General features: G+C 38.2%; 1 protein-coding gene across 14 annotated transcripts in view; it reads left to right on the top strand.

The window, feature by feature from the left end:
- The window catches only part of RUFY2 (RUN and FYVE domain containing 2), a 62,962-nt gene that overhangs the window by 44,506 nt on the left and 3,593 nt on the right, over nt 1-14,863 (top strand). For 7 of the 14 annotated variants that reach the window (XM_043519312.1, XM_038410401.2, XM_043519313.1 and 4 more), the window contains 4 exons: nt 30-149; nt 2,124-2,253; nt 6,788-6,882; nt 8,210-8,258. In XM_043519312.1, the coding sequence (XP_043375247.1) occupies nt 30-149; nt 2,124-2,253; nt 6,788-6,882; nt 8,210-8,258 (394 nt within the window). Of the gene's footprint in view, nt 1-29; nt 150-1,073; nt 1,205-2,123; nt 2,254-6,787; nt 6,883-8,209; nt 8,259-14,863 lie in introns of those variants that run through there. The other 7 variants (XM_038410403.2, XM_043519315.1, XM_043519314.1 and 4 more) reach the window with 4 other exon arrangements.

The following is a 14,863-nucleotide window of genomic DNA, read 5'->3' as shown; positions in this document are numbered from 1 at the left end:
TTACCCAAAGTTGATTTGAATTACACCAGATTGCAGCAAGCAGAGAAGTCTCAAATGGAAGCTGAGAATGAGGACAAGAAATTCAAACAAGAATGTATGAGTAAATCTGAAAACCTGCAGAAAGAAATCTCCCGAAAGGAGAAGCAGCTGTAAGTAAACTTCCCTTTTGGAAAAAGTGTAAGGCACTTAAAATCTTTTTTCCTTTTATGTTTACTTTATAACATTCTATTAACTAAAAATGTAAGATACATCACATAATATAGGCAGCACATTACTGATGATTTTTAATTGGATAAAGATGCTGTCTAGGAAGACGTATATTAGGCAAGGGCAGGGTGGAAGAAAATCTGTCATTTCAAGTAAATCAAGCTACAATTGATTTTTTTTAAATAGCTGTCCAGCCAGAAGAGGGGGAAGAACAGGCATGTTTTTTGGCTGAAGGTAGTCTTAATTCACTATGGAAAAAGTTGTTAACAGGAACAAAAATTTTAAATTTATAATAAACTAGATTAATCCACATTTTATTATTGTAAATCTTGCATAATTTAACCAGCATAAATTTACATAAAAGAAACTGCATAGAATAATTAAACTATTCAGGCTTGAAAAAGAAGCCAGAATCCTTCAAAGTGTTTGTAGCTGAAAGGCACTCATGAAATCCTTGAGTCTGCTAGAAACTGAAATAATATTAAATCAAGAAATAAAAGCCAAATTCTGCTTTTACATCTGTGGAATTCCATGGACAGGTATTTGGCTCAGAGAATCAATGCAGCTACGAGTACTGATGAAACCATCAGGAATAGCAGTAATTAGCACTTAGACTGTGTTTTCAGTGCACTTTATGAACATCCCTGAAATATCCATGTGAGGTTGGATGGTATTTCCCCCCTATTTTAGAGTGAGAGAGAGAGAGAGAGAGAGAGAGAGAGAGAGAATAACCTAAGATTACAGCAAGGATTAGTGCTTGGGAGTTCAAAGTTTCCAATCTTGTGTTCAGACCACATTGCCTCTCTTACTAATTTAAGTATCAATACTTGTTCAACCATCATGACAAATGTTCGCTTTACCACCAGTCATCTTCACAGATTTTGGCAAAAGAGCAGTTCAAACCTCAACCTTAGAATTCCACAATTCTGAAAGCTCACGGTCATGTTCACTTCTGATCTTTTCCAACAAACAAGATGCTGAGGTAGTGTCCCAAAAAGTAAGTTTTTCCTTTAAAAAATGACTTAGCTATCCTGTTATAAAATCAATATGGACATGAGTTCCTCTTGAAAAGCTTTCATAACTACAGTCAGATCTTTCCTCCTTCATTAGGTAGTACGATTTCAATCCAGCAGTTTACTCTCATCTGCTGTTAGTTTGTGTTTTCTATGTGGTTATAAGGAATCATTCTTTGTCCATTTAAATTGATGACAGAATTGCGACAGTGGATCCACCGACAGATTGGCCCCAGTTCCTTTAACTGTAATCCAGTAGCTGTGATTAGTATAAAGCAGAGCCTCCTTTATATCATCTGTTGTATAGGAATTTCAATAATATCCAGCAACTCAAAATACTTTACACTGTATTCAAGATCCCTTAGAAGTTATATATTCTTAATTCTGTTCCTATAATCTCCACTCTGAAATTAAAAATAGAGGCTTTCAATTTAAAGTCTTACTAATACAACACCTTTTATGAGCACTAGAAATTCATTTAACCACTTATCTTCTCTCACATAGAAGATCTGTATTATAAAAAAACTATATGACAGGAAAAGCTTAAGACAAACAGGAAAGGTCTCTAATATTTGTGTTTCAGTTGCCAAAGAATAGTTACTAGGACAGCAAATTAAATCATTGCAAAAGCCAGTTCTTCAGAATTGTTTGACACCCTCAAAGCCTCTCTCAATGAAAGCCCTCTATTTTCTTATAACTTATTACACTTGTATACAAAATCTTCTTAGGAAATTGTAGATATTTTTAAAATAAAAAAAATGAACTTGTAAACAAATTAAAATAGTAAACTACTGTTGTTTGTTGGGCTGGACTGATAGTGAAACTAGAAAATTGAAAAGCGTTTATTTTTTTACAAAGATTATACTGAAATGCACCATGATGGTCTTTTGTTTGAAATTCTAGTTTTCAACTGGAAACAGATTTGAAGATAGAAAAGGAATGGAGACAAACCTTGGAAGATGATCTGCAAAAGGAAAAAGAAACATTATCTCATCTGAGAGTAGAGACCCAACAAATAATTTGTCTTAAAAAAGTAAATGCTGGAGGAAAACTTTTCAATTTCACTTTAGTAGTCATTTAAAAGTAAACTTGCCAGGCTTTTAAAATATAAATGTTAACTCTCCCAGATCTGAAATCCTTAATAGAACAAATGTGTAGGCTTAAAAATACAAATAGATTTTTAATTTTTTTTTTTAAATCAGTCCTGTCTCACCCCTGTAGTCTTGAGTTCAGGATTCTGTGTTTTCCATAAGGAATAGTGAAATCCACATTCTCCTTTCTGAATCATATTGAAGGATATTTCACTATAATCTTGTGACGGGCCAGTGAGGGTTAATGTTCTAATCCATCAAGCCCTGTCTACCTTGCTACTTAAAAATCTTATATCACTAATTTCTATAGTATCTTTACATTTCTTTACCTTGGAAGTGATTGAAAAGAAGCAAGTGTGTGGAGTCATTTAACATCAAACTGAAATGAAATTAATTTGTGAGTTGCTACTGTTGCTGTTAGAATTAGATCTGAGATTTTAATAGAAATAGATATTTTTCGTGTCCCAGCCAGACTCCCATCGTTCACAATTTGGTACTGGAAAGGCTGATGTTAGAGGATCTGTTAGGAGTTCCTGAAATCCTTCTGGGATTCCATTTCTGTTCCAGAGGAGTTACTTAGACAGAATGGTCAACTACAAGCAGAACAAAATAATCAGAAATCACTGCTGGGATTCAAGTAGAGTAAATTCTTTTGACAGAAATTCAGGAGGCTAAAAACCATGTGGAAAATGGAATCCACCCAGAGTCTAATGCTGGGAGGCACTGATAATAGAGAATAGGTCTAACTAACAAACTACTGTGGGTAAGACAGAGTTCTTGAGAAGTGTCTCACTAACCTTAAACATTGCCTGAATATATAGAAATTAACGGACTGTACCATGGATAAATATACAAAAATTGCATGGATTCAAAATGTCATTTTAACTTTAAAACAATTAAAATATTTCAGGCTGAAGGAAATTACACAGTCAAAAATAGAGGAAGCAATAGATTAGTGAACAGTCAGGGGGATAATGTATGATCTGAGACAGGAGAGCAATGCTTCCATTTTTGTGTATTAGCAGACTCCCAAATAAAATACGAAAAAAAAGATTTACAGCAGTATATTCACAGAAGGATATTCCTGAATGTAATGAGTATTTATTTTATACCTATTTGACACATTCAGTGTGATAGGATTTCAGGAACCTACTGTTGTTTTCAAGTAGTTGGAAAAAATCCATCCATAGATGTTATGGTTTTTCAGGATTTTATTACTCAAGCCAATAGAACTAAAATGTATTCTTGAGACATAAACTATAGATTTAAATTATTTGTTTCAGTTTCTTTAGTTTTTCAGGAGCAAGTAACGTAAAGCATATTTTCTATTTAGAGCAGCTAGCTTAACTAGTAAAACCCAGTTAATAAATGTAAGGACATTAGTGTCTCATTTAAGAGAATTTGATCCTGAATTTTCCCCATTGAGGCACTTATCAACAAATTGGCATGTGTTCATGCACATTGCTGCTGAACTCTCCAGGACTGGTATCAGAGCTGTGTACCCTCTTCTGTTGGTGTAGACCTCTCAGATGGCCTGTCATAGCCTGTGATTGGTGGTATCGTTAGCAAAAGGTAAGGCATACTTGGACTGGGCGTTTGGCTAATTCTTCTTGTCTGTTTGACAATGAGGCAGCAATTTGTTGGTAGACCTTTTCAGGTAGTAAGAAGTGCTGGGATTTTTATGGTCCCTTTTTGTGCAGTTCAGTGTTTGGGGTTTTTTTGTGTGTGAAGAGCTCAGATACTAAAGTGAATGGGTGTTTACAAATCTTTAAATAAGAATTTTAATTAGATTCTGAATCTTCATTTAAAAAAAAAAAACAAACGGTTATGCCCTGTCAGGCATGGTATCAGATTTTTTCCCAGATCCCTTACTGACTGCAGCTAGCAACTTGGGAGAAATTTTTGAGGATGGCCAATTTTCTGACTTATGTCTTGGACTTGAGCGCCCAGTGTCCGGTACACTTTGCCCCTCTGCCCCTCACCAGATATCAGCAGTTGATATTTCTCATCTTGAGGAACTAGTTAATGTAAATAACAGTTAAAGAAAAAGGGGGGGAAATCTTAAAGAAAATTTTATTAGGCAGTCAAGAAACCAACGGAAACCAGCTGAGAAGTAAGTGGATATAAAACATATGAAGGTCTGAAGTTGCACCGAATTTCATTTAATGTAGGTGAAAACTTTGTTCTAGAGGCAGATCTAAAAATGCTCGTATTGTTAAACCTTGTCTGCTTGTATCATCTCTGTCTCTCTCTTAGTATCACCGTGTCTAGAGGATAAGTCCATCAGTGATTCTCTGCTCTCTTTGTTAGTCTAATTTCCTCTACTCTTCCTTTGTGTCAGGTGTCTTATCTCAGACTTCTTCTTGGTTTATGCTGAGAGCCATTGAAAGAAAGGAGTGAGAGCTCTCCTCTGTATTCTTTTCAAGATTTTATACTGTCATCATAGTATATGAGCGTCCCTTTCCTCTTCTAGACATGCCATTGCCTCTCTATTAGTACCCAGACTACGTAACTTTTTGACAGGGCATACAATTAGAAAGGACTCAAGTAATCAAATCTAGTCCCCTGCTGTCATAGGCAACCCTGTCCATATGATCCCATTCATAAATTTGTCAAGATCTGTCTTTAAACTAGTTTTAGTATCTTTAATCTTTAAGTATCTTTAAATATTTTCAAGTGATTTTATTTCTCTCTTTCTGCACATCTACTATTGGATATAATATTTAATGTTAGCCATATTCTCTAGATAGGCTATTTGCTGAATTCAACAGGTGTATATGCAGCTTCATGTCTTCCCCATGCAATGTCCCCTTTCCTGCTGAGACAGTACATGAATGCTCATTTATATAGCTGCCCTTGTCCCATCCCATGTTATTTTTTGCATCACAGTGCTTAGTTGTTGTATATTCAAAATATAGCTTTGCTGGTTTTTGAAAAGGAATTAAGTCTTGATTTGCATTTTAGGATGAGGCCTGGTTTTAAAAGGAAGAATAAATCAAAAGGAAGAGCAGACGTGCTTAATTTTTAAAGGACTGACTATGACAAGAGAGAGAAATATTGTCCAAAATATTGCAGATTTAGAAAGTTTTTCAAGATCTACAGTAAAGAAGCCAATTTTAATGGTCTTGTTTCAAATTACCACCTGTAACTGATCTACAGAAAATAATTATTCTATAGATATTGCATTAATTAGTCATCGCCTCTTAGCTGTTTTGAAACCAGAGAATCATAGCAGTTATTTTTTTAAATAGGGTGTGAGTGTTCTTTTAGAAAACTCCCATCTGACATAATTACATTGCAAGATGAAATACCCATCTGTATATAGTAGAAAGAAAAATGTGAATCCATTACTTCTTATCAGAAAAAGAATCCCTGACTCATACATTCCAAGTAATGTGTTTTTCCTAAAACAGTTAAGATCATAGCCACCTAAAGCAGGGCAAAAAAAGGCCTCCAGCTACTTGAAGTGTTTGCAGTCTCTGCTGTTGCAAGGAAAATGGGAAGGTGAAGATGCCAGAAAGATAGGAAAAAAGTGAATGTTAGATGAATTGTACTCCTAGATGCATGAATACTTTTTCAGCAGTAGGGTTTGAAAGCCAACTGTTAGTCTTCCACAGTCTTGTAAGAACCTCAAGGCTCTGAGATGAAGTGAGCATAAAATTTAAATATGAAGTAAATGTAGATTAAATAGCAGCAGAATATCCTTTCTAAGCATATGTTTGTTATACCTTTCCACCTGCTAAACTTATTTCTCAGATACCTACACAATATTTTTAGTGACTAATAGGCACAAGAATTGTATCCAAGGAAGGATGCTGGGGCAGTGGCATACTGGGGGTGGCATAGGCTATGAGAGTCTCAGTGCTTCATGCTCCTGCAGATCTGCTAGGACTATGCCAGAGATTAATTTCTTAGGAGAACATGAAGCACATTTAAAAGGGTAAAGCGCATTTAGCCACATATATATTTTTACCCTTTTTTGGGTCTGCCTTATCCCACCAATCCTACCTTTCCTTTTAGGGACATAGTACAAGAATGGGGTTTCCGTTAGTATTTCTCAGTGCCTGATTCAAAGCCCATCAAAATCAGTAGCAGTCTTTCCATTGACTTCACTGGGCTTTGATTCAGGAACTTGCAGCAGAAAAGTTTGAATAGTTGAATTGAACAGGAGAAGCGGAAGTCACATAACATTACTGGATGTGGAACACAGGCAAAACCACTGGTGATAATTATGTGGACACGTCTTCCCTCCCTCAGCCATCACACAACTTTGTTAATGGGGTTGCTATTTATCCTTTTGATATTACCCAAATATTATTAGTGACTATTGCCCCTTCCTTTAATCTTCTGACTTGACATACAATACTGGTTAACATGTAAAGTTCTAACACTTAAAAGTAACTTTCTAAGTAACAAGTGTGTACTATGTTATTTCTTCTTACTTTAAAAAAACGCCACCTTTTATTTTTTTTAAAGGAATTCCTTAAACTACAGGACAAAAATAGGCAGTTGAAAAAGATATGTCATGACCAAGAAGAAGCTCTCCAAGAACTGGCCTGCAAGCTTAGCGAGTAACTTATTTTTCTTGATGATTTTTGCAATGTAAAATTCAAGATAAAGCTACTGAAAATAACTGTGCAACTACCATGTAAATTGAGACCATGGAAATTAGGGAGGATTACTGGCTTCAAATGAAATTTATTCAGTTCAGTAGGAGGAAATTATCAGACAATTTTTCAGAAAAGAAAGCTGTGTACAAATGGCCTGGGTCTGCATCTTGAACAGATTTACCTTCACATTAGAGTGGTGGGTAGCCTCTAGCAATCATATAATGGACTTAATTATGTTCATGCCAGAAAAATCAGTCCTAATTAAAAATGTTTTGGGCAGTCTAAGAGATTCCTCAGACTTACCTTATGAAGATCTTCCTGTCTCTTAATAAATGCATTCAAGACATTGTTGGATAAAGTTTGAGCATTTGTGTGAACTCCATTTCACTAAAGACTAATTCTGTTAGGAATCAATAACTGTGGGTTCCACAACAGGAAGATTCATTATAATTTGAGATGATTGTCCACATGGATCCCATTCCCTACTCTTAGGCGATGTACATCCCTGGCATGTGAGCTCAGAAGCTTTTAGCAAGTAGTGATTATTAGATGCATGCACATGTTCAAGCCTCAGCATACGTGCTAGGATTCCAGGGTATAAAATGGGATGCAACTCCAAAGACCATTCATGTCATTAGACCAATTATCAGCAGTGAGTTCTGAACACGGTTCAGTGTCCTTTAACACTTTCCTCCTTGGTATTTTTGAGGAATGTTTTCTCCTTTTTAAGGCTATTTTTCTCTTGTAAATAGTTATGCCATGACTAATGCTGTGTTTTACATCCTGTGTCTAAAAGAGTAGTATCATGTAGCTTGTATCTTAAAGCCCTGTTTATACTGCTTTGTTTTGCACTGGTGTAGTTGGACCCAGGGTAGATGCTTTGCAATGGAATAAAATTGCTTGCACTAGTGAAATTTCACCCAGTAAGTTCCAAATCCCATTTTGCACCAGTGCAGTTGTCAGCATTAAGTCTAGATTTAGTTACATTGGCATAAATTTCCCAAGTCTATTCAAGCCCTAAACATATGCCACTATTCATAGGATTGCGAACTCTTTGGAGAAGAGATTGTGTCTTCCTTTGTGTTTGTACAGCACTGAACATACCCTGAATTGGGACCTCTAGGTGCTACTGTTAATATAAATATTTTTAACAATATATCAACCAGAAGTTCATAATAATTTGCCTTTGACTTTTAAAAGAATTGTAACTTCTAAAGTATTTTAACCATATGTGGTAACTAAATACTCTCAATAAATGTCTAAACTATGTATAATCTTCTGTGTTTAGATCAAAGCTTAAAATAGAAGATATAAAAGAAGCAAACAAAGCATTACAGGTTAGTAGATTTGAAGGGAAAAGGAGGGAGGCTTTTTCTTAGTTATTTTCTTGGAAATTTTTAAACACACGAGAGAAGATTGTTTCTCCAAAGGTAAGCATTTAGGATAGATTTCATTTATCTGGTCTCATGCTCCAGGATGAGATAAACAGGCATTCTCTGAAGCACTTAATGGAACAGTTTGACTGCTTCGGACCTACTTAATTTTGTTTGGAATGTTGCGATGGGACCTTGGTTTTTGTTCTGAATTTGCTATCAACATACCTTAATCTTTTAGTTTAAAAAACTATATTATTATATGAAATAAGCAAATATCTCCTTGGTGAAGTTAAATTCCAGCTTGGTTATTTAGTCCTAAGGAACTGAATTATTACTGAATATAAATTTGTATAAGAGAGCCTGGTGAAATGTCCTTGGAGCTCTTTAGTTTCTGGATGTTGGGTGCTATCCTGAATGCTTATGAAGCTCTTTGGGGCAGAGCCATCTTCTTATTACTTGTTTTTACAGTGCTTAGCACAATGGGGCGTTGGTCCATGACATGGGGCTCCTAAGTCCTACTACAGTTCAAATAAATTATATCAAATTAATGCTAAAACTATTTTCATGTAACTGTTGTTTGAAATAATTTCTTGTGTGCACTCATCTACACCTCAGGCAAAGTTGTGATTTATTGATTGTTGGTTTAGCCAAAAAGAATTTAACAGTTCACAATGCTGTTATCCGTTTTCCCAGTCTGAAGCATTAGATTGTTGCCATCTGAGAGGCAGCATGATCCAGTTGATGGGGCATTGGATTTGGTCTCAGAGAACTTACATTCTCTTACTGGCTAGCTGTGGGACATTGGGTGAATCACTCTGCCCCTTTGTACGTCTCTTTCGGTTTCTGAGTAGTGTCCCTGAGGGAGCTCCACTTCAGATGTGCATGCATCCCTGCGTCTTTGGAGATTTGTGGCAGCAATGCCCATTCGACCTGCACATGCCCCTACATATCCTCATGCCCCATGCTGAGGCTATACAAAGCTGTGCAGGCGAACCCCCCTCAGTTCCGTCTCAACCAATGTAGTTCTGAAACAGAGTTTAGCGTGTGGCTGTTTGCTTAGAGCTTGTTTGCCTCTTTTATTAGTATTTAGCGGTAAAGTTAGTAGAGTAGGTTCAGTACCTTACAGTTGGACTTTGTGTCCCCTTTTTTCTTTTCTTTTCCCCCCAATGAGGGGTTTGAGTAACTTCTTTTCTTCTGTTGGGAATCTGGGCTACCTGGGCTTTAAAATGTGCCTCTCGCATAGAGAAGCAGTCCTTGTTAGTCATGGGCACTCCTACTGCATTCATAGTTTGGGAAACTCACATATTCCTAGCAAGTGTAAAATCTGCTTGTCCTTTAAGGGAATATCCTGTAAAAACAGGGAAATTAATTATAGACTTTAAATGATAAAAAAAAAAAATACTACATCCGAGCCAGAGACTGAGATTTTTATTCTCTCACCCAGCACCAAACTCTCTGGTCATGGATGTAGTCAATGAAAGGGGCAGGTGGTGTACCCAAAAGGCCTCTCCTTATAATATTTGATACAAGATAAATCTATTTGTTTGTAAGAGCTATTCATCAGCAACACTTCAGGATAGCTCATCACCAGGCGCTGATGTCAAAATATGACTACCTGGACTATGAGAAGTTTAATGATTTTATTGACCATTTACTACAGGAACATCGAAGATAGTTCTGTGCCATAATAAAGGAGGATCAGGCTTTTGTAAAAGACCTCACTGCAGGCTTCATAGATGTGGCTGACACTGCAGCTGGGTCTGTTTCCATCGCAGTTGTGACAAGGCTAGCTTCCTGGGTTCAGTTGTCCGGGTTTCCACAGGAGGTACAATCAACCATGAAAGATTTACCTTTCAATGGCCAGAAGCTTTTCTTAGATTCCACAGACAACTCACTTCACACCCTAAAAGACTCTAGGGCAACACTTAGGTATTTAGGAATATATGCATCTGCTGATAAGAGAGAATGTAACATGTCTCAAAGATCCCACCCTGTTCAGTTTTCTATCTCCTGCAGAACACTGGAACCAACAGCTAAAACAAGAACCAACAGCTTCTTTCTCTTTCAAAGAAAAGACCTGTAACTACCTTGACTGCATCAGCTGAGCCTTTGGCATTGTCCAAACATCATTTTTGATGGTTTGGTCTAGAGTCCAGACCACCCAATGAGCAGATTTTATCAGCTTTGTTACACATACACCCCTTCCTCAATTTGGACACCGTCTCTTTGTATTTCATCAAGCCTGGGAGGCTATAACATTGAACAAATGGGTATTGGAGGCGATTACTTTGGGTTCTAGAATCCAATTTACCTCCACCCTGCCCCTTCAACCACTTACCCCCTTATGATTAATTCTTACACAGGAAATTTCATCACTTCTAAATCTAGGAGACATAGAACCAGTCCCACAAGGGAAAAGGGTTCTATTCAAGATACTTTTTAATACCCAAGAAAAATGGATCTCAGACAACTGGACAAGGATGTCAGACACTTAAAATTCAAAATGGTGTCCCTAGCAGATGTAATTCCCTCCCTGGAATTGGGACTGGTTTGTGACCCTCGACTTCAGAGGTGCCTACTTCCATGTAATAATTCATCTTTCCCACAAAAGAGTTCTTTAGTTCACTTTCAATCATAATTGTTACCAATACCAGCTCCTATCCTTCGGTCTGTCTTCAGCCTCTAGGGAATTCTCAAAAATTATGGCAGTTGTAGATGCCTAACTCTCTTGTCTAGGAATAACTGTTATTCTACCTCAGCAACTGGCTCCTCAAAGGTTGGTCATATCCGGAGATATGGTCAGCAGTGCAAACAACAATTTCAGTATTCTGAAGTCTAGGCCTGCAGATAAATCTCGAGAAATTAATTTTCTCAGTGATTTCTCTTCATAAGAGAACTTCCAGATTTAATAATGTGCAGATCTTATCTCCCTCTCACCTGGTTTCTTGCTCTAAGGAATCTTATAGAAAGAGTGCAGCTCAGCCCTCAAGTTCCAGCAAGGACATGTGTGCAACTGCTGGGACACCTGGTGGCTTGCATTTTGTGACATACAACACCAGGTTATATCTTCAATGTCTCCAGGAATAGTTCAGGACTGTTTCTATACCCAACAAACGTGGTTTGAAGAAGCAGGTATCTGTACCTAGATGGATCCTACAGTCACTCACCTGGTGGCTGAATCCTTGCAAAGTTTGTGCAGGAAATCTTTTCAGCCAGAAACACCTTACAGTTATAGTAACACTGGATGCTTCCCTCTTGGGATGGGGAGCACATTTGGGTCCTCACACAGTCCAAGGCAAATGGCCACAAAAGGAACAACACTTGCACATCCACCTGTTTGAATTAAGGGTGATCAGAAATGCTCACCTCCAATTTTTTCCCTGCTCAGAAACAAGTCCATCAAGATCTTGACAGACAGCATAGCATGCATGAACTGTATCAATCATCAAGTCAGAGCATTTTCCCTCTCACTCTGTGCCAAAGTGATAAAGCTTTGGAACTGGTGCATCACCAGTTGGATAGTCGTCTTGACTTCTTACCTCCTGAGGATACAAAATACCATGGTGGACGACCTGAGCAGATGTTTCGCCCTAAATTTTGAAGGGGAGTTGGACTCTGGAATCCTCAGCAAAATATTCCTAGCTTGGGGATTTCCAGAGGTTGACTTTTTTGCCACAGCAGCCAAAACAAAGTGCAAAAAATTCTGTTCCAGAGGAGGATTCAGTCCCCAATCTCAAGGGAATTCTTTCCTCGTTATATGGACCAAAGATCATTTTTATGCGTATCCAACTCCATTGCTCTTAAGGGTCCTTACCAAGATCAGACAGGACCAAGCCAAAGTCATTCTGACTGCACAAACTTGGCCAAGCCAAGTTCGATTCCCTTACCTCATCAAATTCATCTCTTGCCCTCTGTGGCAGCTCCTGATCATATCTTGATGGTTGTCTCAGGATCCAGGTCAGATGCTTTGCCCTAATCTGAACATCCCGCAACTGCAAGCTTGGTTCCTCAGTAGTTTTCAGGACAAGAGATCACATGTCCATTGGAAAACAAAGATACTATTAAATAGCAGAAAGGAATCTACTAGACGCACTTACCTTCAGAAATGGAGAAGATACTATTTGTGGTGTAACTGGCACCATTTTCCTCTGACCCACTCTTCTTCAATCCTGGAGTTAGAACTCATGGAAAGGCCTGAATTTTTTTTAGCAAGCTTCATTCAGTGGGCAGTGACAGCTTTACATGTGGTAGGTTTCTCAGTGTTCACTTATCTGATCACAACAAGATTCCTAAAAGGACTTACCAATTTTTTTCTCAGATTAGAGCCCCTATGCTACTTGTGGGATCTCGACCTGGTTCTTAACTGCCTCATGAAACAACCCTTTGTGCTTGCTGCTACATCTCTCTTTGAAGACTGCCTTCTTGGTGGCCATTACCTCTGCTCAAAGGTTGGGGAGATGGGGATTCTAATGGCAGATCCTTCTTTTACTGTCTTTTCCAAGGAGAATGTATCTATACAACCTCATGCAAAGTTCTTATATAAGGTGTCCTCTGGGTTTCATATGAACCAAGCTACTCACCCTCGGGGTTTTTTTCTTAAGCTGCATCAGCTTACAAAGTAGTCTGTCTTTCATACACTGGACTTTGAGGGTGTAAGCCTTTTTTCTTTGAACAGATCTAGACCATTCAGGAAGACCCCTTAGATTCGTTTTGTTTCTGTTTCAGATTGATCTAAGGGAGTGCCTGTTTCCACTCAGGGATTTTTTTAAATGGATCTCTGAATGTATTACTGCCCTGTTATGATTTTACTCAAAATACACTTCCCCTGAGAGTGATTGTACACTCACTAGATCACAATCTACAACTGTAGGCATACTCAAAGATATTCCTGTTGCGAAAATTTGCAGGACTGCAACAATGTCCTTGGTGCACACATTTTCCGACCATTGTGCCTTAATTCACGCTGCAAGATCAGATGTGTCAGTAGGCAACACAATTCTTTCTTCAGTGATGGACTCTGTTCTGAAACTCCCACCTCCTTAAAGGGTTACTGTTAGGGAGTCGTCTAAAGCGATGCACCAACAGGGATGCTACTCAAAGAAGGAGCAGAGGTTATTCACTTTGTGCAATAACTGGAGTTCTTTGAGATGTGTCCCCCTGTGTGTGCACTCCACTACTTGCCTTCCTCCCCTTTGCTTCAGAGTTGCCTCTGTGGGTAGTTCACCTGCGCAGCCCTACATAGCTTCAGTATGGGGCATGAGGATGTGTATGGTGCATGTGTGGGCCACATAGGCACTGCTATCAAAAATCTCTGATCAGAGGCATGGGTGCATATGCACCTAAAATGGATCACCCACAGGGACACACATCTCAAAGAACTCCAGTTACTGCACAAGGTGAGTAACCTGTCCTCCTCCTTCCGCTCTTTATTCCTCTTGTTTATTTAGCCTGTGTGACATTACCCAGGGTACAGTCTGGACTGTTGAACAGCTGGGTTCCCTCAAATTTCCAAGTTGGGGTGCCTTTTACAATGCTTCACTGTAAGAGCAACCACTTGTGGTCCTGCTCTCTCTCACCCTTTAATATGTAAAATTGCTCCCAGTTGAATTACACAAATGTTTTGGCCAATCACTCATGAATTACATACAGGGCAACACCACCAACTTCCCAGTTCCAGACCTTCTCCCAAAATGTGCGTCTTGTATTTCCCTGCTCTCTACTGGACAATGCAAGCTCATATAAGGTCACTGCTATTATCTCAAGTGGAGGTTCCCAACACTTCAGTACAAACACACGCTGGTTTAGATAAAACAAGTTTATTAACTACAGAAAGATAGATTTTAAGTTATTGCAAGTAATGAGGCATAAAAGTCAGAATTGGTTACAAAAATGAAATAAAAGGTAAAATGCAAACTAATACCGAACTTAACAAGTTAAGTGTGTTTAAAAGCAAAAAGGGTTTTCTCACCATATGCTTACAGCAATCTGGCTGGATTGCTTCAGCCAGGACCTCCCCCCATTCAGTGATTCTTCCTTTGGTTTTCAAACATTGTTGATGTCATGAATAGAGATGAGGGGAGAGATAATTTGTGTTGTGTGTGTCCTCTGTTCTTATATCATTCTCCCCTCCTTGAGGATTATTTCCAGCTGGGGTTTAGGTGACAGTCTGTTTATACAGGAACCACAGTTGACCCCTGCTGTCGATATGTAAAGTTCTTGCTTCACCCTTCTTCATGCTGAAGAATGGCCACTTAACTAGGTGATAGTTTATGATAATCCGTTTGATTATGCTGATACCTGGTCGGGGTATCTGTGTCATCACCAGCTTTTCTAACCTTGGAACATGTCAGAACAATGTTATACAGTAAACTCTTACAACTTTACATACAACGTTACCACACATATTTTACCAGGACAATAATGATCAGTAAATTGAGTTTTCACATGATACCCCAAAAGGTATATTTTGTACAAAATTTATCATAGTTTTGTAAAAAGAGTAACATTGGGTACAGACTGTCATAGCCTGTGCAAGTTCTTTTGGGGCAGGATCCATCTCTTATGTC

Source organism: Dermochelys coriacea, chromosome 7, assembly GCF_009764565.3.
Source record: "Dermochelys coriacea isolate rDerCor1 chromosome 7, rDerCor1.pri.v4, whole genome shotgun sequence".
NCBI classification, from domain to species: domain Eukaryota; kingdom Metazoa; phylum Chordata; order Testudines; family Dermochelyidae; genus Dermochelys; species Dermochelys coriacea.
The sequence above is the reverse complement of the archived record's forward strand: the minus strand, read 5'-3'. Positions and strand labels throughout refer to the sequence as shown.